The 26,960-nt window shown below is 43.1% G+C and overlaps 1 protein-coding gene across 14 annotated transcripts in view; it reads right to left on the bottom strand.

Annotated features, from left to right (window-relative positions):
• Positions 1 to 7,054: 7,054 nt before the first annotated feature.
• IQSEC2 (IQ motif and Sec7 domain ArfGEF 2) overlaps positions 7,055 to 26,960 on the bottom strand; it is a 201,730-nt gene continuing 181,824 nt past the window's right edge. For 10 of the 14 annotated variants that reach the window (XM_073590952.1, XM_073590941.1, XM_073590942.1 and 7 more), the window contains 9 exons: positions 21,733 to 21,894; positions 20,273 to 20,395; positions 20,018 to 20,184; positions 13,935 to 14,284; positions 13,742 to 13,841; positions 11,542 to 11,703; positions 11,259 to 11,432; positions 8,925 to 8,974; positions 7,055 to 8,733 (listed from right to left, as the gene is read on the bottom strand). In XM_073590952.1, coding sequence (XP_073447053.1) covers positions 7,807 to 8,733; positions 8,925 to 8,974; positions 11,259 to 11,432; positions 11,542 to 11,703; positions 13,742 to 13,841; positions 13,935 to 14,284; positions 20,018 to 20,184; positions 20,273 to 20,395; positions 21,733 to 21,894 — 2,215 coding nt within the window. In that variant the 3' untranslated portion in view covers positions 7,055 to 7,806. The remainder of the gene's footprint in view (positions 8,734 to 8,924; positions 8,975 to 11,258; positions 11,433 to 11,541; positions 11,704 to 13,741; positions 13,842 to 13,934; positions 14,285 to 20,017; positions 20,185 to 20,272; positions 20,396 to 21,732; positions 21,895 to 26,960) is intronic. The other 4 variants (XM_073590943.1, XM_073590948.1, XM_073590950.1 and 1 more) reach the window with 2 other exon arrangements.

The following is a 26,960-nucleotide window of genomic DNA, read 5'->3' as shown; positions in this document are numbered from 1 at the left end:
GGACAAGATACCTGTCCCACAAAAAAAAAATATATAAAATAACCCATAATTTCCCTATAGGCCTTCCTCCCACCTCACGCGGCACAGGCTGGATAACCATTCCATAGGAAATATTTATCATATATAGTCTATACACACATCCAGAACTGTACAGCAGTGTTGTGCTTGCAAGCAGCACACCACAAACATGCTATGAGCATACAGAAGGGAACAGAAGCCATTAAGAGGAATTAAATTAAAAAAAAATAAAAGAAAATAAAAAAAATAATAATGGAGTGTACTGGCCCTGTCTGGGAACCGAAAAGCAAGTCATGATGAATATAAAATCTATTTCACCTATCTCTAATGGAAATGGCCTGCAGAGTATCACACACCCATGCCGGAAACATTCAAGCTAGCATGACAGCATTCCGAAACAGACCCAAGTAACAAAAAAAATAAAAAATAAAGGTTCTTTGGGTCCATGGGGTTTCGTAGACTACCATCCAAGGGTAGTCTTACCCAAATATGCTTTAAATATTTTTTTTATTTAACCCCTTAATGTCCAATGACCGACACAGTCCGTCATTGGACATCTCCCCTACTTTGATGAGGACTCCGGCGCTGAGCCCGCATCAAAGTCGGGACATGTCAGCTGTTATGAACAGCTGACATGTGTCCGCAATAGGCGCGAGCGGAATCGCCGTTCGCCTGCGCCTATTAACTAGTTTAATCCCGCTGTCAAAGCTGACAGCGGGCATTTAAATGGCATTTCCAGCCGCCGGGCCGGAAAGGACGTCATCGGGGGTCGGCGTCTTGTTGCCTGGACAACCAGAGGTCTCTATGAGACATCTATGGTTGTTCCAGGCATATGGCTTTTAGCGCCACCCAGTGGTCGGCGCTGAAAGCACAGCAGTAAATCTGCTACATATGGGCGATCTGCTCATCGCCCATATGTAGCAGAGCCGATCGGGTTGCGCATGCTTCTAGTCTCCTATGGAGGCTATTGAAGCATGCCAAAAGTAAAAAAAAAAAAAAAAAAAAAAGTTTAAAAATAAAAAATAAATAAAAAAAAACTAAAAGTTCAAATCACCCCCCTTTCGCCCCAATCAAAATAAAACAGCACGGTGGCTCAGTGAGTCCTGGGTTCGAATCCCACCAAGGACAACATCTGCAAGGAGTTTGTATGTTCTCCCCGTGTTTGCGTGTGTTTCCTCCCACATTCCAAAGACATACTGTTAGGGAATTTAGATTGTGAGCCCCATCGGGGACAGTGATGATAATGTGTGCAAACTGTAAAGCGCTGCGGAATATGTTAGCGCTATATAAAAATAAAATAATTATTATATTAAAACAGTAAAAAAAAAAAAATCCCGCATACACATATTTGGTATCGCCCGATCTATCGATAAAAAAAAGCATTAACCCGATCACTTTTTCTCGTAGCGAGAAAAAAATTCAAAACGCCAGAATTACGTTTTTTTTGGTCGCCAAGACATGCATTAAAATGCAATAACGGGCGATCAAAAGAATGTATCTGCACAAAAGTGGTATCATTAAAAACGTCAGCCCGGCACGGAAAAAATAAGCCCTCACCCGACCCCAGATCATGGAAAATTGCGCCAATTTTTTTTTTTTTTTTTTAGCAAACTTTGGAATTTTTTTTCACCACTTAGATAAAAGAGATCATAGACATGTTTGGTGTCTATGAACGCGTAATGACCTGGAGAATCATAATGGCAGGTCAGATTTAGCATCTAGTGAACCTAGCAAAAATCCAAGCAAAAAAAAAAGTGTGGGATTGCACTTTTTTGGCAATTTCACCGCACTTGGAATTTTTTTCCCGTTTTCGAGTACACGACATGGTAAAACCAATGGTGTCATTTAAAAGTACAACTCGTCCCACAAAAAATAAGCCCTCACATGGCCATATAGACGGAAAAATAAAAAAGTTATTGCTCTGGAAAGAAGGGGAGGGAAAAATGCAAAACCAAAAATACCCTTGGTCGTTAAGGGGTTAAAATTTGCTTTTAGAATTGAATTTGGTCATAATGGCAGAACCTCTGGGGAGGGATTCAGTCCAGGAGAGAAAATAAAGGCACCACCTACAGGACACCCTGAGAATTACAGTGATTTTTAGAAAAATGTTGATATGTTCTGTCAAATGTTAAACTGTCAATGTCCTATGGTGACTAAGTGATGAGCTCCCATTGATTTTTTATAGCCTATGATATCTACCACTGTGGGCATGGTGTAAGAAACACCATGTCTGACGGCGACTGAACTTCGGGTTGTCCATTGATACATTTTTTTCCACTTCCATTTAATTCATTTCAATAATTTGTATTATTGGGGTCCATAGAAAGAAAAAAAATGTCTATAGAAAAATATCTTCCATATTGCAGCTACCACTTTAAAGCTGTGCCTCACATGTAAATTCTTGGACAGTAATTGAGTAAAACCTATGACATCCATGACTACTAAACTGAAAAAAGGGAAAACCCCCCCACATTTTCTTTCCAATAAAATAATTTACATCAGCCTGATACAAATGGTCTAGTACCATAGCCATGATCATAATTGATTGCCACCATAATTCATGATCCTTAGCTGATTTCATCATTTTGAGACCCATCCAAATCTAGAGAAGCTCTTACAATCTCTATAGCAAAGAGCTTGTAGGCGCTGTGCTCATAGCTTTAGAGACTTGGCCACTGCTGATAAAACGCAGAGGTGGCCCGTAAACTAGGCAGAGTAGTAAGCAATAGAGCTAAAAAAATCCCTCTCTCCTTCACAATGGAGCGTGTCTTTAATAAGGAATAAATTGCAATTTTTTTTTAATTTTCCCTATTTAAAATGAGAAAAAACCCTTTAATAGAGGGCGTAACCTTACTATTTAGTAACTTCTAATAAAGAGCATCTCTTACTCTGGAGGACCCTACATGTCCATGCATAACGAAGGCATCCCATTTCTTAAAATGTGAGTACTGTAATGCTTCTTTTCTCCTTTAGGAGTGCTGCAGAGAAACTGAACACTTGCTGCTGAGTCTTTTTTTCAGCATTATGGGGTCTAATAGGATTTTTTTGTGATTTTAAAAACATTGTCTAATTCTTCTTACAATATGCAGTGGATTCTCTTCTTGATAGCCACTGTATGAAAGTTTTTGTTTTTACAGACTACTGACAACATATAAATCTATAAAGGAGTCTCACATAGTCACAAGTACATTGACATTCCCTAAAACCTAAATATACTGGGAAACCTGATGAAGAGGAAGTCACCTCATTTAAAGTGCATTCACTGGGTCACAGAAATTACTATTTCTGCTATATAACATGGCTTCTAAGTGGCATCATATGAGTAATGGAGTGGTTGGATACAGAATTAGTCATTTCAAAATAAAATTAAAAAACCCTATAAAAATCTGCATTTTATCACATTTCCAGTGAGGTCAGTAAATATTACGTGGAGGCCATAGGGTTATGGATCGCACAGCTTTATGCATGTAGCCTGGATCAGTCGGGTTCCTGGTTTTGGTAACACAATTGGGTGATCTGTCAGCAGCACCGACAGCAGGAGGGCCACATTTAGGATTGGACACAACAGTGTCCAAAGCAAAATGTTCGCAGCTGTGAACACTTATTCCTTCATGGCTGAAGAACATCACACTAGAACTTTCTGACGTTTTTGGCCACAGCCACTGTACACGTAATGTATAAAATATTCATGGCACAAGGGGTTTGCGGATTTGGCGCATGTCACACCCTTTTGTTGGCACCTATCTTTCAATGAATGTTTCTTAATCTATCTTGCCCCGCCCCAGAGGATCTACAGCCATTGAAGTACATATATGTATTTTCTATAATGTTACATTGCCTGCCATTACAAATTTGTACAAATCACCCCAACTGCATATCCAAAAGAAGAGATCCAACTTCTCAAAAACATTTAAAGACTTTAAGGGGTACAGTTGTATTTTAGGAGACAGAAAATATTTCGAAAAAGTGAAGTACCCTTTTGATAAAATCCTATTTTTTTATTTAAATCACATCTGAAAATGTTAAAAGACCCATTTGCCTGTCAGAAATTGATATGATCAAATGTGTGATGGTTAGGGGGTTGACCGATTACATGAATGATTGTCTCATAGTAGAAGTGAATGAAGCCTTGGTCGCACATGCCCACTGTTTCATTCACACTGGGGACTTTGGGGCCTCAGTTCTCTTGTTTGTGGGGGTCCCAGTGGTCAGATCCCTAGAAATTATACATGTAGAGTATCTCCTATCCTCTCGATAGGTAATAAATGACGCTTATGGGACAACCCCTTTTAACAGGTGCTATCCCAGTTATAAAGTGGATTGATGTGGGACTTGGATGAGATTGCATTTTGTATTTCATCCGCAATACCAATTGTGTCCCCAAAAAACAGATCTAGGGGACTGGGGCTACAGATGCTTCTCTGCTTTTAGGTAACGTGTATCTATATACAGCTCTGTGTGTTTATGCCTCACTCCTCGTCACCTCACAGATTTATCAAGACTAGTACAAGGAATAATGATACAACACCCGCCTCTACTCCTCCAAGGGTCTATGAAAAAAGCAGCACTGGAATCTGACTCTTTCCCTTGCAACAGTTTTGATAATTCTCAGTTTGTATGTTATATAATTCATCTGTTTCTGTAGTCTTGCTCCACCCCCCAGATCTGCTCTTGGGGGCAGAAGTGCTCACGCCACCCACCACGTAGTTGCAATGTTCTGGAGAACACCTTTAAGGCTGCATTTTTTAAGTCTCCTTTACTTTGCTGCCTTAGGCTGGTTTCACATTAGCGCATTTTCAGCGCGCGCACGGCCGGGGGTAGCTCCGCCCCCGAGCCGGCTCTCTGCCCGGCGTGCCCGCCCCTTGCTTGTAGCGCCGCCTACTAGCGGACAGCGGCGCCTGCGATCGGCGCACCCTATCTTTAGCATAGGGTGCGCAGATTGTGCGCAGGCCGTGCGCTAGTTGCGCTTTGACCTGTGCTGCGCACTTTTGACGGTGCGCCGTGCGCGCCAAAATCAAACTTTTCGGATTTTGGCGCGCACGGCGCACCGTCAAAAGTGCGCAGCGCAGGTCAAAGCGCAACTAGCGCACGGCCTGCGCACGATCTGCGCACCCTATGCTAAAGATAGGGTGCGCCGATCGCAGGCGCCGCTGTCCGCTAGTAGGCGGCGCTACAAGCAAGGGGTGGGCACGCCGGGCAGAGAGCCGGTTCGGGGGCGGAGCTACCCCCGGCCGTGCGCGCGCTGAAAATGCGCTAATGTGAAACCAGCCTTATAGGGTATCTGTCAGCATATTTTTGCCATTTATTATGACAGCAGCATAATGTAGGGGCAGAGAGCCTGATTCCAGTGATGTGTCACTTGTTCAGCAGCTTGTTTTAGTTTTGATATAATCAGTGTTCTATCAGCAGGAGATTATCAGTCGGACTAGATGTGCCGTGCCAGACAGTCCAGCTAATCTGAGTAACCCCGCCCCCCACCACTGATTGGCAGCTTCCTGTTTACACTGTGCAAGCAACTAGTGGTGTTGGCGGGGTTATACAGGGCTCAGCATTTGAGCACTGCTACATCTACAGCAGAGAAAACATGGATTCTATCAAGACTGCACCAAGCAGAACAGTAAATGATACATCGCTGGAATTGGAATCTCTGCCCCTACATCATGCAGCTCTCAGAATACATAGAAAAACCTACTGACAGATTCCCTTTTCAAATGCATTTCCTAAGGAAAATAAAAAAAAAAAAAAAAAAAAAAACAATAGGTACAAGGTGCAGGTTGTTGCATTGCTTTTGGCGATCCCTTATTTTGAGGTCCAATATGACTCAGTGAACCCGTATAGAGAATCTCCTGATCACAATTATGTAGATGTGCAGGAACCCCAATCCTAATTGTGCATTCCTTACCTAAATACTCAGTGCAAAGCTATACATGCCATGCATACAGACCGGCAATGGAGAATACATCCCGCTTGTTCTAGAACCAATGGAAGATTTCAGGATTTCCGGTCATGTATCCTCAGTGGAAGTAGCAATTCTGTCATTGGGGAGTGGACAGGGTGAATATTGGTTCCGTTAAAGGGGCTCTCTGGCATTTTAAAAGAGGATTTAAATACAGTACATATTTTTTTTTTTTAAATGAGTGCGTAATATAGCAGATTAGATCTTCATGACCATGGCTACTTGTATAGAGACGTCCTAACACCTTGCTAGGGGTACGCAACATAACAATAGAAACGATTCTCGAGATTTTAAAGACTAAGTCCAGAGCTACAAATGTTGTGTAAAAAAATATGCAATCAGATGATCCACCTGCTTAACCATCCCTGCTTCTGATCACTTATGGATCCCCAGAGCCCAGGTAATGGGACCATGACCTATCCTGAATCACGTCTCAAGAGATGTGGTTGAATTTATACCTATACTCTTGTCACATTTTAATTTGCATTTTAAGATTTCTGCTTGATGGCAGTGATCAAACTTTTTTTTTTTTTTGCATATGCAAACCCATAGTGGGAGGACGTCTCTAGTCCAGGCCTTCGGGGTGTTAAGCCGTAAAAAATGAACGTTTTGTGCTCTTCTGCTAAAAGGCATTAGAAAAACACTGTCGCTTTCTTCCAGCACCAAAACCTATTGGCGGATTGTCTCCAATATTGCAGCTCAGCTGCACTGAAGCCAATAGGGCTGAGCTGCAATACCTCACGTGACCTGTTAGGCAGGTGTGGCGCTCTCTTAGAAAAAAAAAAAAAAAAGGAAGTCATGTTTTGTTTTTTAATCCTGGACAGTTCCTTTAGCATATTAAAGTCCATCTAGCCCCTTTAGCTTCCTCTGCTGTGTATATACAGTATGATGGATACTCTCTAAATTGAAAGCTGGTTTACCTGACGGCTGCTAGGATGACGCATGATCCAGTGCGTCCAACTTTTTTTTCTATATCTGCAGGCTTCTATTCGAGCTCATACACCTGCCTGACGTAGAAGATGGTACAAATGTTACAGGTGACGCAGACGTCCTACCTCGTACAAAGGATTTTACACTATATATATTAATATAGACATCTTTAATCTCTATACATAGAACTCTGTATATAGTTTTCTTATGAAAGCAGTCGCTGCTCATTGATTGTGCAGAAATGACATGGGACATGCCCAGAACATTAGGTTTTTTTTTGCTATATACATTTTTTTTGATAATGCTGAATAATGGGGTCCATTCCCTGCGTCATTTAGTGGTATATTCCCTGAACTGCACATATACAGGGAGTGTTTAATAAGGGCCCATTCAGAACAAACCCTTTGGATACGATGCATGGATGGCTCCGGGTTGGGGGAAGGCGGCAGACCTGGAGTGTTTTTTTTTTTTTTTAGTGCCCATGCTAGCCCCCCCTCGCTCTCACATTCACGGGCCCCTACAGCACTAGCAGCCAGGTCGACTTAGACCCATTGTAACTTCCAAATACCCAAGCGCGCTCTCGTCATTCATTCGCTAAATGACCACACAATGATTCTGCATTATTACCTGTCACCATTACCTGTCCTTCCAGGCTCGGGAGCCTTGTAACACCCCCCCACCCCCAAAAAATAGGACTTCAGAGCAGGTAAGGGAATGCGAGGGTGATGCATATATTAGGGCATACATAGTCTCTTCTTCACATATCATAGTCCCAGTGAATAAATACATTACTGGCCGTGTCTCCGTCTCAGTAAGTGCTGATGGAGCCAGGGGAGAACAGCCAGGAGCCTTCATCCATTTCCCCATGTACATGCTTATTTATTCGCCTCTGGTCCTTGCTTTTACACCACCGTGCTGATTCTGTTACCTGGTTTTTGTTTAGGGTTACCCTGGGATGTATTTGTTCCCATAGGATGATGGGAGGCATGCTGGGGTAGGGGGGATGTTGGAGGCAGAGGGGAGTGTGGTGTGAGGGGAGTGTGCGGTGTATGCGGAGATGGAGGAGGGAGCGGTGGATAGGATGGATGTGGCGGAATGGGAGATATAGGCGAGCAGGGAGACTGGGTGTGCTGCTGGGTATATGGGGTGGGTGTATACTGGGCCTGCTGGGGGCGTTGCGGCTGCGGAGGCATTTGAGAAGGGTGGTGGGTAAATACAAAGTGCTTCGGCGGTTGCTTTTGCATGGAGTGCTGAGACTGGTGCATGTGCTGGGGATACGTGTGCGTCATGGGATGTTGGGGCACAGATCCATACATGGGTAACGGAGACTGCGGCTGGTTTGAAGGGTGTCGGCCATGCAAGGTATACTGGGGGTGCGGAGAACTGGGTGTCATGGGTGGTGCGCCTACGGGTGGTCTCTTCTGTTGACCAGGGCGCTGCAATGTAAACTGAGCAGACGATGGCGGCACGTGGTAACGATGAGACGGTGGAGGGGGAGGCTGGTGTGGCTGTTGTGGTGGTGCAGAAGATGGCGGCTGAGAGTGATAGGGTGGTGGGGGTTGAGCAAGCACCCCTTGATTGTGGCAGTACTGAGCATGCAAAGCCTGAATTTTCGACTGTCCATCAAGTCCTGGAGGAGTGTGAGGGTGAGGTGGCAAGGAGGTTGGGGGCAGGTTCTGGAAGGGACCCTTCCCTCTTTTGCTTCCAAACAAAGACCCCAGAAATGAGGAAGAATTGGACACCGGTCTTGGAGCCTTGTACTCTTCGGGAGGAGGTGGCGGTGGAGCAGGAAGCCTCTGGTGGGGGCGAGGGCTGCTAATGATAGATCCCTGGGAAGAGAGAAAAAAAAGGCAGGTTTGACTACAGCTGCAATGACAACGTCACCTGCATGCACCCCCCAACCCCAAGCACCTATAGGAGCTAAAGAGGAGTTATCCCTTTGTCCCCACAACACTGACGCAGTTGGCAGGGGGATACATGTATACACAGACATCACATGCATCTAAATCGCAGCACTTACTTCGATGGTGCTGTCCAGAGATCCCGCGCTGTTACGCCTCCCTCTCTTACCTAAGCATCAAGTTAGTAACAAGCAAGCATTAAAGAGCAGGAGAAAGAAGAAAAGTGGGGACATAATGGATAAATAGGTGAGAGAGAAGGAAAGGCCAATAGGGAAAACAAGGGACTGGATTGTACACCACAGAAAGAGTGCCGAGGGCATGCGTATGGGAATGAAAACACAGGTGGAAATAGATAAATGTAGAAAACCGTAAGAAACTAGAATATGCAGAGAATAAAAGGCCATTATGTGTGCTAACTGGGTACATGACTGCTTTGCATCCCGAGAGGTTGCAATCTGTCGGGTACTGACTCGCTGCACGTCTGCCCACACAACCTGCGCCTTCTGTGCCTAGTCTACGACCTATCATGTCATCACTTCACCACAAGGTGGCAGCAAGTCTCCAGTTTACATAGAAATCAATGTGCAGTTCATAATCGGGGGATCCCAGTGCACCAGCAATAGGATAGGGAGCGCAGGGATCATTTATCACACACAAAAGCACTGTCAACCATGTGAAAACCCCCCAATATTAGGCGCTTACAAGGAAAGATTAATACTGTCATAGTTGGAAAAAAAGTTCTGCACAGCTTGCAAATTTGTTTTATCTTGGGAGGAAAAATCTGATGTTGTGGCTCACATCTGAGTGGTATTAACTGCTTAGATAATAAATTATTACACATGTGTTAGGGGGTGCAGACAGACACTGGAAGACAACAGGATGTTGACATGTATTAGATAACCTCTCAAAGGTAACACATTTTTTCCTTAACTTTTTGTTTTATATTAAAATTGTAACTGATAAACATATTAAAAAAAAAAAATCTGTGGTGCTCAGATGTGTCCCACTCCATCTCCTGATTGTCCTGTGCGTGTCTGCAAAAAAAAACCTGCCTGCAGAGCCTCCCCCTTCAAATCTGTCATGTGATCAAAAAATGTTGTCAAAACACACCCCTTTGTTACACCCTAATGCCGTAGCAAACAATTACAAAAAAATAAAAACTTCAGAAAGTTGTTGACCCTGGTCAGCTATGATTCCGTTGATATAAATGCAGACTAAACTACAAAATTCTCTATTGGATTTATAGAGTATGTTTTTTTTTCTTGTTCATTATTGGTTTGCTTTTGCAAATCTATGAATCTTTGCTGAAAGTGCTGTTTTACCTGCCTAGTTCATGCTCCTTTTGAAGCTGCTTTAAACTGCTGAACTTTACTACCGCTCTCCCTGTGTGAGAGTCTCTGATCCCCTTCACCACTCTCAGACTGGGAGAGTGTTAGTAAATATTTTTTGGGTCCAGATTCTTGCTAGAGCAGCAGTTCAAAGCGGCTTCTAAAAGAACATGAACTTGGTAGGTAAAACATCACTTTCGGTATTGTATTTGCAAGAGAAGGTAGGAAAAAAGTAATGGGGTATATTACAAAGATTCATAACTTTGCAAAGGCTGATCAATAACTAAATTAAAACACAAGATTAGTTGCTCTTTAAGTTTCTGCTTGGTAATATTCATCACCTGGCTTGGGGCCCATTAACTTTGGCATTTTAAGTGGCTAAGATCTGGCTCATTATAAAGTTGGCAGATAGCCTGCTGAACTAACAGATTGTATCAAACACTCTGACAAGGCAAAAGGAATAATATAATCTTTGTAGTCAAGTTAATAAGGCAAAGACTGATCAGAGGAAATGCATATTTAATGTACAACATGTCTAATCTAATTACAGAAACTCTAACACAACCTGATGGAGTTTATTCATTTTTCATATCCTATGAAACAATGAGCCCAGTAGAGAGCCATAAACTATGGCTTTCTTCAGGGCCCTGATATTCTGTAAAAACTGGAGCCTTAAAGAGAGTCCGTTCCCCCCAACCAGCTCTATTATGCAGATAGAAGGACATGAAGGTGCACCAAGGCATAGGCCACACCAAGGGTGCACCAAAACGCCCTCATTTGCATATCAAATAAAAGTGGTTTTTTTATTAAATATTAAGTTATGCTGTACTTGCCTGGTGTGATTTCAGTAGATGCCCTATATAAATGTTTAGGGAGGTTAATTGCCATTTTGGGGTTGCCTGATGTGAGACTTGAGTGAAATGGGTCTCCATTTTTTTGAGCACTGGTGGGGACCCAAGTTCATGAACCGTCACCAATCCAACCGTAATGCAAATGTACCAGACTTGTCCTCATTTGCTGCCTCCATGGTTAATGTCTACTCCCTAAGGTGTGTCTGCATGTACAATGGGGGTGTTTATGAGTGATGGCATGGATGTTGATGTCTCTCCATAGAGGAATGCTTACCAACGTCAGAGAGGTCTCTTAAGGAGCTGCTAAGAGCACTTCTCTTCAGTCCTTCCCCTAGTGCATATGTGTCATCCAGACTTGGACGGCCCAGAGTCCCATTGACGGCTTCTTTAATCCCAGGCCCGGGGGAAGTGTTGGGACGCATCACACCCTTCTGCTTCTCTAGCTCAGCTAAAATAGGAAAAAAAACCCCACATGGGTTAGGCATGTGATAAAACAGTCCAGGGTCAGCGGCTTTGAAACTACAATTCCCAGCATGCTCACGCAGCGGCACACTTACATTCCACTCTATATTTCTCCATCTCCTGGACTTCTGCAATAGACTCTCGTAGGTCGCTGGTGAACCTCAATCGGTCCTGAAGACTTGGGGCATTGAAGATTATCAGTACTTTCCTCTCACCACCAGGGACAGCAGAGAGCAGTTTGATGCCATTCTGGTAATCTGTTGCCAAGAATACATGGCAGGTTAGGACAGCCCAGGGCACAGTAGACTGACAAAACCACCTATTGCTATGAGGTTGGACACATACGGCATCTCAAATTACCCATCAAACACATACACACTATCGGTGCTATACCTGTCACTAGCTGGATCTCTGTAAACTATTAGCATATTGCATGTGATGTTAGGGAGATAGTGAGACTAGGGATTCCTTACTGTACGAGCAGTCAGACTAGGGATTCCTTACTGTACGAGCAGTCAGACTAGGGATTCCTTACTGTACGAGCAGTCAGACTAGGGATTCCTTACTGTACGAGCAGTCAGACTAGGGATTCCTTACTGTACGAGCAGTCAGACTAGGGATTCCTTACTGTACGAGCAGTCAGACTAGGGATTCCTTACTGTACGAGCAGTCAGACTAGGGATTCCTTACTGTACGAGCAGTCAGACTAGGGATTCCTTACTGTACGAGCAGTCAGACTAGGGATTCCTTACTGTACGAGCAGTCAGACTAGGGATTCCTTACTGTACGAGCAGTCAGACTAGGGATTCCTTACTGTACGAGCAGTCAGACTAGGGATTCCTTACTGTACGAGCAGTCAGACTAGGGATTCCTTACTGTACGAGCAGTCAGACTAGGGATTCCTTACTGTACGAGCAGTCAGACTAGGGATTCCTTACTGTACGAGCAGTCAGACTAGGGATTCCTTACTGTACAAGCAGTCAGACTAGGGATTCCTTACTGTACAAGCAGTCAGACTAGGGATTCCTTACTGTACAAGCAGTCAGACTAGGGATTCCTTACTGTACAAGCAGTCAGACTAGGGATTCCTTACTGTACAAGCAGTCAGACTAGGGATTCCTTACTGTACGAGCAGTCAGACTAGGGATTCCTTACTGTACGAGCAGTCAGACTAGGGATTCCTTACTGTACGAGCAGTCAGACTAGGGATTCCTTACTGTACGAGCAGTCAGACTAGGGATTCCTTACTGTACGAGCAGTCAGACTAGGGATTCCTTACTGTACGAGCAGTCAGACTAGGGATTCCTTACTGTACGAGCAGTCAGACTAGGGATTCCTTACTGTACGAGCAGTCAGACTAGGGATTCCTTACTGTACGAGCAGTCAGACTAGGGATTCCTTACTGTACGAGCAGTCAGACTAGGGATTCCTTACTGTACGAGCAGTCAGACTAGGGATTCCTTACTGTACGAGCAGTCAGACTAGGGATTCCTTACTGTACGAGCAGTGAGACTAGGGATTCCTTACTGTACGAGCAGTGAGACTAGGGATTCCTTACTGTACGAGCAGTGAGACTAGGGATTCCTTACTGTACGAGCAGTGAGACTAGGGATTCCTTACTGTACGAGCAGTGAGACTAGGGATTCCTTACTGTACGAGCAGTGAGACTAGGGATTCCTTACTGTACGAGCAGTGAGACTAGGGATTCCTTACTGTATGAGCAGTGAGACTAGGGATTCTTTAATATGCGAGCATACTATGAATTGTTTACTGTACAGGCAGTGACATTATGGCATCAAAAGTTCCAAGCCTCTGGATGCCTTTACTTGACAAATAAATTAGTACAAGTTATCGGCACTAGATTTTGTGATGGGCCGCTGATACAAGGAAGCAGTCCAATTGTCGTATGTGGAACAAGGAAGAAATTTTTTCCCGAATATAGGGCAATTATCATCTGCCACTTGGGGTTTTTGGCTTTCTCTGGATCAACCCATTAGGTTATAGTTTGAACTTGATGGATTTGTATTCTTGCTGGTAGACTAGGTGGCCAGTATAGGACTTCTTACTATTAGGCTGCCGGTAACATGTTTTATGTACACATGATTGTATTAATGATCGTTCTGTGTGCAGGGAAGTGTGGTTAGCTGGTCTAGACAGGCCATTAAACGACTTTCGGTTCTTACTACTTTCTGCAGTGGAGAAGATTGCTTCTTTTAATTTTTTAACCCATTCTAAGCATTGTTTTAAGAAAAAAGTGACCGGCCAGACAATCCCTATGCATTAAATGTTACTCACAGGAATTTTGGAAGAGCTGCATCTGCATGTCCACCAAAGGAAAGGACTGCCGGAAGCTGTAGGTCACTAAGATTTTCTTCTTCTGGAAGATCTTTGTTACCTGCACAGAATGAGAAAAAAAAGACACATTGGAGTCCAATGCCATCACACTGTACGTTCTCTTCTTCCCTAACCAGACAAGCTTGTTGCGTACCACAAGAAGATCATTGAAGAGGAAGACCTCCCTCTGGTGCAGACCCATCCTCTGAGGACGATTTGGATCTGGGACCTCGTAGAGTTGACAGCAGCAAACAAGACGCCGATGTGGAAGAGAAAGTACCTGTGGGGGCGAGAGGAGGAAAGTTAAAAAAAGAAGAACATTAATTAATAGGAAAATCGGGTGTTGGGACAACTTGTTCCTTACCGGCTTCTTTCCAACAATCATCCTTTCCACAGCTTGCACCTGAGATACATGATCATCGTTTGTTCTCAGCTCTCGGCCTTGGATCCTCTGATAGATTCCCACCAGCAAGTCCCGGGGAATGTCCTCTCCATTATCCACCCCTAGGACAAATAGAAAATTATTTTAAGAGACAAATTTGTACATGAAAACATGGTACCACAGGTCTAAAAAAAAATATTTTTTCCAATCATCGCAGGTGACTTTGCACTTTTCTGAATAATCTTTTTGTCCTGATTTAAAAAATGTATATAGCTTTTCTGTAGCACGTATAGTGCCCATGAAGCAGCATCATTTTAATAAGGCATAGGAAATATACTGGCGACATTAAGAAAACAGTAATCTAAATATGGCTGACTGCACTGTCAATACTCCTTCCCATAAAACTCACTAAAACCTTTACTGATGTTGTCCCTGAAGGAAAATTCACAATTAAGAAATAGGAATAACAAACGAAAAACCACATACATTGAAAATGCAGAAATAACGTAATAGCAAAAATACTTCTCTCAGAAACTTTATATGATAGAGCAAAACTAAGCATATTTTGGAATGAGCACATCAAACTCCATAAAACAGATATACTGCCTTTGCTGATAATTTTTTTTGTGTATACCAGTAAGAAGAATAATAAGATATATTTATGTTGCTTGCTCGGCTGAACCAGTAGTTTATATTAACAGGATTATCAGAACCGCAATCTATTTAGTTCCTTAATCCTCACTGATCAGCCATCACATCAAAAACAGGCTCCCTCAAGCTCCAACCAGTCGAGGTGTGGACTTCAAATCATTTTTGAAGATGTCCCAGTAGAGTTGGACACATCTACACTGGGATAGAAGTCTATGGCTCATTGGGAGGTTCACAAATCTCTTACCTTCCGGGCGTATCCTTTCATGGGCACGAAGGTATGACATACGTGAATCTCCCATCCAGAGGCCAGATACTACTGACCAGGCAGATGGACAAGTCAATCGATCCATCCAACTCTAGCGTCCAGCACTAAAGAGTTATTCCACAGGACAGGGAATAACTTGTTGATTGCTGGGACCCCAGCAATCCCATGAACAGAGTCTGGGAAAGTGCAGTCGCAAATGGAGCGGAGGTGTACGCTTGACCTCCTCTCTGTTCATGGACACAGATAAGAGTTGTGTTTGGCTTTTTCCAGCAGTCCCACAGACAGGCGTTGTCAGTTCATTCATATATTTCCATGAGGAACAGTAGAGGAATTGCCTACTGCAAACTCTAGCAAAAGCAATTTTCATTTTACAAATATTTTTACAAATCAGATGTTAATATAATAAAGCAGACAGGTCCTCTGCAACTCAGTCCTAGGTTAGCACAAAAAAAAAAAAATCTGTCAACGACACTTGGTCACTTCTGAAAATATAATGTTCATACAGTAACCAGAGACCAGCACACAACTTGGTCAACAACTTTTATACATGCCATGAATATATATATACATATATATACACTCACTGGCCACTTTATTAGGTACACCATGCTAGTAACGGGTTGGACCCCCTTTTGCCTTCAGAACTGCCTCAATTCTTCGTGGCAGAGATTCAACAAGGTGCTGGAAGCATTCCTCAGAGATTTTGGACCATATTGACATGATGGCATCACACAGTTGGCGCAGATTTGTCGGCTGCACATCCCTGATGCGAATCTCCCGTTCCACCACATCCCAAAGATGCTCTATTGGATTGAGATCTGGTGACTGAGGAGGCCATTTGAGTACAGTAAACTCATTGTCATGTTCAAGAAACCAATCTGAGATGATTCGAGCTTTATGACATGGCGCATTATCCTGCTGAAAGTAGCCATCAGATGTTGGGTACATTGTGGTCATAAAGGGATGGACATGGTCAGCAACAATACTCAGGTAGGCTGTGGCGTTGCAACGATGCTCAATTGGTACCAAGGGGCCCAAAGAGTGCCCAGAAAAAATTCCCCACACCATGACACCACCACCACCAGCCTGAACCGTTGATACAAGGCAGGATGGATCCATGCTTTCATGTTGTTTACGCCAAATTCTGACCCTACCATCCGAATGTCGCAGCAGAAATCGAGACTCATCAGACCAGGCAACGTTTTTCCAATCTTCTACTGTCCAATTTCGATGAGCTTGTGCAAATTGTAGCCTCAGTTTCCTGTTCTTAGCTGAGAGGAGTGGTACCCAGTGTGGTCTTCTGCTGCTGTAGCCCATCTGCCTCAAAGTTCGACGCACTGTGCGTTCAGAGATGCTCTTCTGCCTACCTTGGTTGTAACGGGTGGCAATTTGAGTCACTGTTGCCTTTCTATCAGCTCGAACCAGTCTGCCCATTCTCCTCTGACCTCTGGCATCAACATGGCATTTCCGGCCACAGAACTGCCGCTCACTGGATTTTTTTTCTTTTTCGGACCATTCTCTGTAAACCCTAGAGATGGTTGTGCGTGAAAATCCCAGTAGATCAGCAGTTTCTGAAATTCTCAGACCAGCCCTTCTGGCACCAACAATCATGCCACGTTCAAAGGCACTCAAATCACCTTTCTTCCCCATACTGATGCTCGGTTTGAACTGCAGGAGATTGTCTTGACCATGTCTACATGCCTAAATGCACTGAGTTGCCGCCATGTGATTGGCTGATTAGAAATTAAGTCTTAACACACAGTTGGACAGGTGTACCTAATAAAGTGGCCAGTGAGTGTATGTATATATATATATATATATATATATATATATATATATATATATATACATACACACATACAAAATCCAGAAATAGAAGGCGAGCACAGTCACAATAGTCCACACATCAGAACCATCATACGTGTACGAAAGACGCGGCCGGCAATACAACTTCAATGGACATCGCGAAATGGCTGTTGTCAGCTCTTTCTCCACTCCCGATATCACTTCCCCGGCCAGCATGCTATTCATTTGCCAATAAATCTGTTACAATTTCATCAGCTCGTTGAGTGCGACCTTTCTCTCTGGACATATACAGCATTGTGAATTTCCAAGTCCAGCACCTGAAGCTGCCAGTTACCAGCGCTCCGAATGCCGCACACCACCTGAGCATATACGTAATAGCGGTGCCGTCCGCGTTTTCTTTGCTTTTCACATTAATGTATATATATATATATATACATATACATATATATATATATATATATATATATATATATATAGATAGAGAGAGCTCAATGTGGATGTGTGTGTGTGTGTATGTGTGTATGTCTGGGATTGGCACCCGCACCGTCGCAGCTACAGCCACAAAATTTTGCACAGTCATACCTCTGGACCCCGAGAGCGTCATAAGCTATGTTGTGAGGCGAAATTTTGACCCCGCGCGTTCCAATTCACCAAACAATTTTGCCCCTATCTACATAATGGGGAAAAAGTGGAAGGAAAAGTGTTGGAGGCAAATTGACAGCTGCCAGATGTGAACAAGGGGGACTTAAAGAATGAGAGCGATGGCGCCAAAGAGTATATACCGTACAGTTGTTAAGGTGGGGCCCTGACATGGGATACTCACCACACACGGGGATATGAACACGCACACAAAATGCGCCACACACTACCACGTGCTTCAACACATATACCACCCTCAGCACACATCTCACCACACATACACCAACCTCGCCACATAAAAGTTAAAACACAAAAGTCGCCACTCAAAACTCGCCACTCTGTCCCAGAGCTGTTTAAAAGATGAAAAATGAGCTGTGATTGGTTGCTATCAGCAACAGTTTTCTTTGTAGACAATTGTGGTAACTGAGGCCTATTATTCTTATCATTTCTATGGTGTTATCGTCCTTCTGTAAAGCTGGAAATAACACAATTTATTACCGTGCCAACACAGACCACCCTCTGACACAGACTGCAGGGGGAGCCCAGTATCACACAGGATAGGATTAGATACATGGCTCAGCAGTCAGTATCACACAGGAGAGGATTAGCTACATGGCTCAGCAGACAGTATCACACGATAGGAATAGATACACAGCTCAGCAGTCAGTATCACACAGGATAGGATTAGATACACAGCTCAGCAGTCAGTATCACACAGGATAGGAATAGATACACGGCTCAGCAGGCAGTATCACAGGACAGGAATACATACATGGCTCAGCAGTCAGTATCACACAGGATCGGATTAGATATGCAGCTCAGCACACAGTATCACACAGAATAGTATTAGATACACGGCTCAGCAGAGAGTATCCCACAGAATAGGATTAGATACACGGCTCAGCAGAGAGTATCACACAGAATAGGATTAGATACACGGCTCAGCAGTCAGTATCACACAGGATAGGATTAGATACACAGCTCAGCAGTCAGTATCACACAGGATAGGAATAGATACACGGCTCAGCAGGCAGTATCACAGGACAGGAATACATACATGGCTCAGCAGTCAGTATCACACAGGATCGGATTAGATATGCAGCTCAGCACACAGTATCACACAGAATAGTATTAGATACACGGCTCAGCAGAGAGTATCCCACAGAATAGGATTAGATACACGGCTCAGCAGAGAGTATCACACAGAATAGGATTAGATACACGGCTCAGCAGTCAGTATCACACAGGATAGGATTAGATGCACGGTTTTTATGTGCAATATAATCATTATAATTTGTTATAACTAACCACAGTTGGTTACTATGCCCAGGCAACGCCGGCTCTTCAACTAATATATATATATACATACACACACACAGTATATGTATATACATACACACACACAGTATATGTGTATATATATATATATATATATATATATATATATATATTTAGTAAGGAAAGGATAGGCAAATGTATTCAGAACTGAATCAATTTCTAATACTAATTTCCCCAAAATTGTGGATTTTAAGCAAATCTGAATCTTTCAAATCACTCTTCCCTGGTGCCCAATAGACCCCGACACATGTTCTGAGGTCATGACTTGTCTCACCCTACATGACCTCAAGAAGTGATGCGTGTTCTGACTTAATATGTGTCGGGGCCAGCGAAAAGTGAAGGGAAAAGCAAAGACCAGTGAGGGGCTAGTATTGCAGCGGAGGACCAATGTGGAGCTATGGTGGCAGGCACAAGGGAGGAGCTAGGATTGCAGCGGAGGACCACTGTGGAGCTATGGCGGCAGGCACAAGGAGGGGCTAGAATTGCAGCGGAGGACCAAGTTGGAGATATGGCAGCATGCACAAAGAGGGGCTAGGATTGCAGCAGAGGACCACTGTGGAGCTATGGCAGCAGGCACAAGAAGAGGCTAGGATTGCAGCAGAGGACCACTGTGGAGCTATGGCAGCAGGCACAAGGGAGGGGCTAGGATTGCAGCGGAGGACCACTGTGGAGCTATGGAAGCAGGCACAAGGGAGGGGCTAGGATTGCAGCGGAGGACCACTGTGGAGCTATGGAAGCAGGCACAAGGGAGGGGCTAGGTTTGCAGCGGAGGACCACTGTGAAGCTATGGCAACAGGCACAAGGAGGGGCTAGGATTGCAGCGGAGGACCACTGTGGAGCTATGGCAGCAGGCGCAAGGAGGGGCTAGGATTGCAGCGGAGGACCACTGAGGACATGTAACAGCAGGTACAAGTGAGGGGCTAGGCGAGTATGATTTTTTTTTCCCCTTTCCTGGCCAATGCCTGTATTATCCGTAGGGGTCGGGAGACCTCAGATCATAAATTCCTTATTTTAGTAGTTAAGTTTGCTGAGCATTGCAACTCAGCCCCAAAACTTGCAGCTGAGTAGGTACCTGCCAAGACCCTAATAAAAGGGGGGAGAAACTCAGGAGTGTATTTAGTGAACGATATGACAGTGCCCATGGCTTATTTCTTACCACGTAGATTCTTAATGAAGTCATCCAATTTCATCTTTCGCTCAGCCTTGACGCTCGGACTGTACATGTCCGTGTTGAGGAGAATGATTGCAAACGCCAGTATAAATATGGTGTCTGGGTTCCGGAATTGGCGAACCAGCGCAGGGTTGCATACACAATAACGTTGGCTGGGAACCAATGAGAGATGTAAACGTGTCAAATCTCAAGTGGCTTTTAATGGTGTAATGAACAGAAAAAGGTGGTAAAAGGAGTCACCTGAACGCTTCAATAAGCCTCTCCACCTTCTGAGCCTCCCCTTGAACACGTATGTGAGCCTGAAACTTTCTCAGCGCGTCATCCAGATCCATGTTGGAGAAATCCATTTCATCTACCACGCAGCTAGAAATACAACAGATCCATCAGAAATAGCTTATGGGTTACACTTATTTGGCTACCAATGTAGCAGAGCCAAATCTTTAATTTCAGTTTTTCCAATACTGGACAGCCCCCTTTTAACAGTTTGTTTTGCTCAGGGCAGCAAGTAAACTCACTACATTATCACAAAGCAGAAATGAAAGAGCGTGTACGGTAAATAACTCAGCTCTGCTACATCTGTAGTTGCCACCACTTAGTTATTGATTTCCGGTTGCTTACAGACCACCAACATCTTCTGCTGCGCTGTGTACAGATTGCAATCACTAGCGTCAGCTATTTTGGGGTATAAATAGGAAATCTGACAGAGCCGCTGGGCCGAGCCTTTTCTTACTGGCAGACATAAATTACTAAGGCTAACAAGCTGATGGCATTTCGAATAGCAGCACTGCAGAGTCAGGGAGTCCGAAATAGATTTTCTTTCAATCCCGGCAGAGTCGCCATTATATTAGTCAGGCAATGGAAATCGCTCCCCAACACCGATGTCACTCATGAATCTATATATACACATGTATGTTGGCCCCTTAGAGGGGTTATTTCCCACTTTCATAAATGGATATTATCGGATAGCGCTTGTAAATATGAGCATTTTTGCAATTTACTGCTTATTAAAATTCTCAGCCGTTCTTGAGGTATTAACACTTTTCTTTTGCTTATTGCTTGTTGCCTTGGAGACCGACCACTGCTGCTAGACAGCAGAGCATGAGCAGTGCTTAACCAGCTGTTTTCCATTCAGCTTCTAAGAGCTGTTTTGATGCTGCAGTGTGCGGTTACCTCCTAGTGGTGGTCGGTCTCCAAGACAAAGAGCTGTAAAGAAAAGTGTTATTATCTTAAAAACAGCTGCAAATTTTTAGAAGCAGTACATTGCAAAAGTGTTTGATTTTACAAGCTCTATCTGAATATATCCATCTATTAAGATAGGAAAAAAAAAACCCTTTAATTCATCCGCTTCAAGGGATTCTGACCCTACTACTTGATTTGTTTTGTACAATAAAATCTTTTCCCTGTAAAACATGACGCTCTTTCACAGAAAAGATGGCAATCCTCATTAGCAAGTCGCATACTGCTCTCTCATAAAATGGCAGACCTCCAGCACATCCGTATCCGCTTGCACAAGATGTCAAGTGTTCTCATTCCAGGACACCCCTTCTGCTCGCATCCAAGAAAGCTCAGCACATCCTGCTCTAGCAGACATGGATAGACCCCGGAAAACACCGAACAAACATGCACACAGGATAGCGGCACTTTGCCTCCTCTACAATAACCCCCCCCCCCAGGTAGTCCTGGGAACCATGGTGCCTTACTCTAAAACATCCCGGTTAAACTGCTTCTGGCGGTTTCCGAGGAACTCTCCGATCATTTGACGGCTCAGGCCTTTCCTCTCGAGGATGAAATGTGCGACCCCCACAGGGGTATCGGATAGGAAGCCCCTCTCGATCAAGTACTGGATCCCTTTTTCTGGTTTTCTATGGTAAAAAAAAAAAAACACAAAACAGATTTAGTATAATAAATCAGGTAAACATCTAATAAAATATTACCCATGAAACTAAGAAATACAAAACTGTGCTTATACCCAGTTTGAAAAGTCACCCAAGCCAATACATCGATCGCAAGGTGTCTTCCAGCGATGAGCTGTAATCTATGACTGACCCTGGTAGCAAGTGTTCAATTCTGCCACAGCACCCCCACAGGGTAAAATAAGTATTACAAAGTTTGAAATAAACAGGGCTGTACATGTAAAACAAAGATGTACAAGGTCCTCTTGAGTACAGACTCTTTGCTAGCCTAAGTTTACACACAGATTTTTGAGGTGTTCAAACATAGTAAGTTTTTCAAGTGGAAACTGCTTCAGGAAACACTCCTCATTGGGAAGAATTTGGAGTAGTTTTCTTTTTTCATGACAAGGTTTAGGAAGAGTGTTTGATCCTGAAACCCTTTTTGCAGCCTTTTGCTTGGAAAGTTGCTAGTATGGAGCAGATTCTATCAAGATCGACTCCAAAGCAGAGGCACGTCATTTTTTTTTTGTTTGTTGCTTTTTTCCTTTATACCAGACGTTTTTCAAAACCTTTTCATGAAAAGAAAAGCTTGAAAAAAAAAAAAATCGTCTATGAACAGAAAAAATCCTAAAAGGTATGAACTGGGATATAAACTGGTGTGCATGCATTACAAACAGAAAGGTAGATTTCACAGAGAAATGAGTAGGAATTTTTTTTTTTTTTTAAATTTTAAGTATTAGCGCTTATTAAAGAGGACAAGTTGCTGGGACAGAAGTAACAAGTTTTTGTTCTTATTTTTTTATTTTTTAAATCCACTGTACGGTTCCTGAGATATGAGCCATTTTATTTATTTAGAGCTCCCAGAGCAATTATGCAGAGTAGCCTAAAGACACGCCCCAGAGGATCCCGTGAGCTGCAGTGCTGTGCAAATTAATTGGGACAAAGCATTTTTTTTTTTTTTTTAAGTAAAATCGTAAGTTGGTTACCAGTCAGTGATTCAAACCAGTTTTAACTGCTTTGAACAAGCGCTCACACCTGTTCAAAGCAGTTAAAACTGGTTTGAATCACTGACTGGTAACCAACTTACCATTTTAATGCTTTGTTCCAATTAATTTGCACAGCACTGTATGCCCCCTTAGTAAAGGCAAGACCCATATCTCAGAAACTGTATGTCGTATATTAAAAAAAAAAAAAAAAACTCAGGAGAGCAGCAGGAATAAAATCCAAAAATGGTCGCTTTTGATCTGGTGACAGTTCCTCTTTAATGCAAAAAAAAAACTAAAAAAAAAAAAAAAAAAAAGCGTGAGCATACCCTAACCCCTCTTCAACTTAAAAATTTTTTTTTTTAAAGGGTTTGTAAAAGGGTTATCTAATATAATATAATCAGCATACCATGAACTCTAATTTCCAAATATAAGAGAGTCACAGTTTGGGTACCATCTTCTGATCTCGGGTGACGTAGGAAAGCATGTATGTGGAACTCTGTTTTTCAACTTTTTTAATCTTCAAGGTGGAGAACTATTTACAACCATGAGCAAAATGATTTACACACAATATTTCTAATATCCATCACCATTTATATGACAGCTTCTTAAATTTACGACCGGGGACATATCCGCTCCCTATGAATCAGCATCATACAATCTCCCCATGGCCCATAACAATAATACAAAACACATTTATATGGGTATTGTAGGATTACCATACTAATAAAGCTGTTATTTTCCGTTCCTGTATTGTGAACGTGACCCAAAAACACCTGGGTTGATAGCTAAGAATCCTAAATTAAGAAAGGTAATTACAATTAATAAATAACATGTTAATTCTCTGCTTTTACGATGTCTGCAGATTGTATTTTACAATATAGAGTCATGTCCCCCCTCCCGAGTACAAAATTTCCACTACAATTTCGCAACATATTTATTATCACATGTGGATTTGATCCTACACACTACAAAAAGGAAAATCCATAATGAAAAATCATAGCAAAAAAAATGACAATGTTGCTTATGTAGAATCAGCACACCAGGACAATTTCTGCTGCGGATTTGGATGCAGACAAATTTCCACCTTGAAAGTCCATATAAGGAAATCTGTAGCTTGTGGTTATTCTCAATAATTAGTAAAATTGCAAACAGCTTGTAAAAACCAGCAACTTTGCAAAATAATTCTTATTAAAAATCCTCTCTGTTCGCAAAAAGTGTTAATTCTATACAATACTGCTGGTTGCTAGCTACCGGTTACCTCTGCAGTCTAACAGCAGTGATCAGTTTCTCCGGCAAGGAACGCAGCACTGACAAGCTCTTTTGCAATATAGTTTGGAAGCATAGCTCTGAAGCTGGTTGGGTCATGAACCTGCCTCTTCGGCTCAATGCAGTCACTAGTCCGAGCTATCAATTATATAACATGCATCCTGCATTTTTAACCACATTAGCCCTCTGCAAGTGCATGCTGTCTAAATTTCAGTTGTCTCTGAGCTAGTGGATAAAGACTAGCTATAATGTCTCTTATACACAGTACAGATATGAGGGATTCCTGCTTATTTCTTGGTTTAGGACATGTTCTGAAGCAGAAGTACTGATCAGTGTGGCTGGATTCACAGCTACACTGCTCAGCAATACTGAGCAGCGTGGTTGTGAATCCAGCTTAGATATACTATATCACTTATTAACCTTAACACAGTAGGCCCATCTTGTCTGCCACCACTTAATTTTTTCTCACTCTACTCCTCATTCCTCCTCCACCCCTCTCCATTGAGTATCCTAGGAGATGTGACCTGACGCCTCACGGTATTGGCAGTCCATCCAGCTTTAACCAAAATGCATTTTAGATGTTTATCCTACCCCCAGAGTGGATGGAAAAAATGGCTCATAAGGGGGGGGTAACAGATTTCTGTGATGAGATAGGTTCATAAGTTTCTTATATTTATTTGTACTATTGATTTATGCAAAGTTTTCAGAAATTAAAGTGACCAAAATGTCACGTCACGCTTCATTTCCTTCAAGACGATATCAGTTTATTCATGAATTTCCTTCTGCCACATGCAAATGAAACACCTGGCTCCGGCATACACACCACAACGCACCCAGGACTTATGTTACAAGGCCAGAATAGAAACATGGTGAAGTCCAAAGTCAATAAGTCAACCTGCTGCTCACAATAGAACTACAACATCCAGCATGCCCTGCCAAATACAGACTGTTGGGGCAAGCACGAAAATGTGGTTTCACAACAGCTGTAGAGAGATGGGTTCTTGAAGGAGACAGGTGCAGGAGAGTAATCTTTCCAGTAAGAGTGATTTAAAGGGGATTCCCCACTAAAAGTACATATCCAGGGTAATAATGACAGAAGTACAATGACTTCTCATGTGACTAATCTTATTCATAAAACAGATGTACGGAGGTCATTTGAGCAAGCGACCTTTCCCCACCATGGGCCAAAGATAGCTACAATACAAATATCATAGTCTAAAAGCAGTGAGCCTTATCAGGTTCCCCCTACTACCAAAATAAAAGGAAAAAGATGATCTCTGGAGTCAGGTTATAAGGTAACCAGACCTAAATCTTCCATTAATTAATGGCTCTATACAGAAAAGCAGCAACAGTAGGGAAATGACTTTTCTGAATTACAAGAATCTCAACTTGAGACACATATCCCAGGAGATTGCCTTACATCTGACGTAGCTCATGGGTGAGCAAGTTGTTAGGAGGCTACGTATCTCTTCTGCGGCTTATAATTGTCAGTGACTAACCTAGTAAAAGATCAAAAACACAAGTCCTATAAAAGAGGCAGATCTGTGGTTACAGGCCACACCGGGGTTAGTGATGACAGACTACCATTAGCCACATGCACAGACTGATATATGACACACATGCACGATCCGGGCATGCTTTATCACTTCTGTTACCGACAGAGCCCATTATGGCTGTGCTAAGACTGCATGTAAAAAACATCAATTATCAGACACTTCAACATACAGAGACACAAATCCAGAGATCTAATGTAGTCATCTATTGGCGGAAATAATAAGGACTTCCGCCAATTTGGCATTGCCCATCCAAAGAACCGACAACCCGGCATTGCCCATCCAAAGAACCGACAACCCGGCATTGCCCATCCAAAGAACCGACAACCCGGCATTGCCCATCCAAAGAACAGACAACCCGGCATTGCCCATCCAAAGAACAGACAACCCGGCATTGCCCATCCAAAGAACAGACAACCCGGCATTGCCCATCCAAAGAACAGACAACCCGGCATTGCCCATCCAAAGAACAGACAACCCGGCATTGCCCATCCAAAGAACAGACAACCCGCCATTGCTCATCCAAAGAACCGACCACCCACCATTCACTGCCCATCCAAAGAACCGACAACCCGGCATTGCCCATCCAAAGAACCGACAACCCGGCATTGCCCATCCAAAGAACAGACAACCGGCCATTGCTCATCCAAAGAACCGACAACCCACCATTCATTGCCCATTCAAAGAACCGACAACCCGCCATTGCCCAGGTAAAGAACCGACAATCCAGCATTGCCCATCCAAGAATCGACAACCCGGCATTGCTCATCCATTAGTCCGACAACTTTGCATTACGCATCCACCGATCCAACAACCCTGCATTACGTATTCACTGATCCTACAACCCTGCATTACACATCCACCGATCTGACAACCCTATTATACATACCACCACCTATTCTACATGCCCCGCTCTGTATACATGTATTTACAACGTTCCTGCGCCATATAAACGTTTGCTCTTCATTTTTTTTATTATCCTTTTTATGCAACTCTTCAAATCAATAAGTCGTATTGTCCATTACAACATCACAAGATTTGCGCAAAAACTACAGATGTACATAAAATCACTCCGGTGGAGGGGACTAGGGCACATTTGAGCAAAAATTTTGTGACTTTTCTAAAAGTTACAAATTATGGATCGTCTGAAAACGTCTGTGAGCTTTAACCTTGTCCATAATGATAACTATAAGAAAGCGCAAGCGAACACTTAAAATAGACTTTAAAAGAG

The sequence above is a fragment of the Dendrobates tinctorius genome, unplaced genomic scaffold (assembly GCF_039654945.1).
Source record: "Dendrobates tinctorius isolate UK_male_01 unplaced genomic scaffold, ASM3965494v1 ptg000120l, whole genome shotgun sequence".
NCBI lineage: Eukaryota > Metazoa > Chordata > Amphibia > Anura > Dendrobatidae > Dendrobates > Dendrobates tinctorius.
Note: the sequence above shows the minus strand (reverse complement) of the source record. Positions and strands in the feature narration are given on the sequence as shown.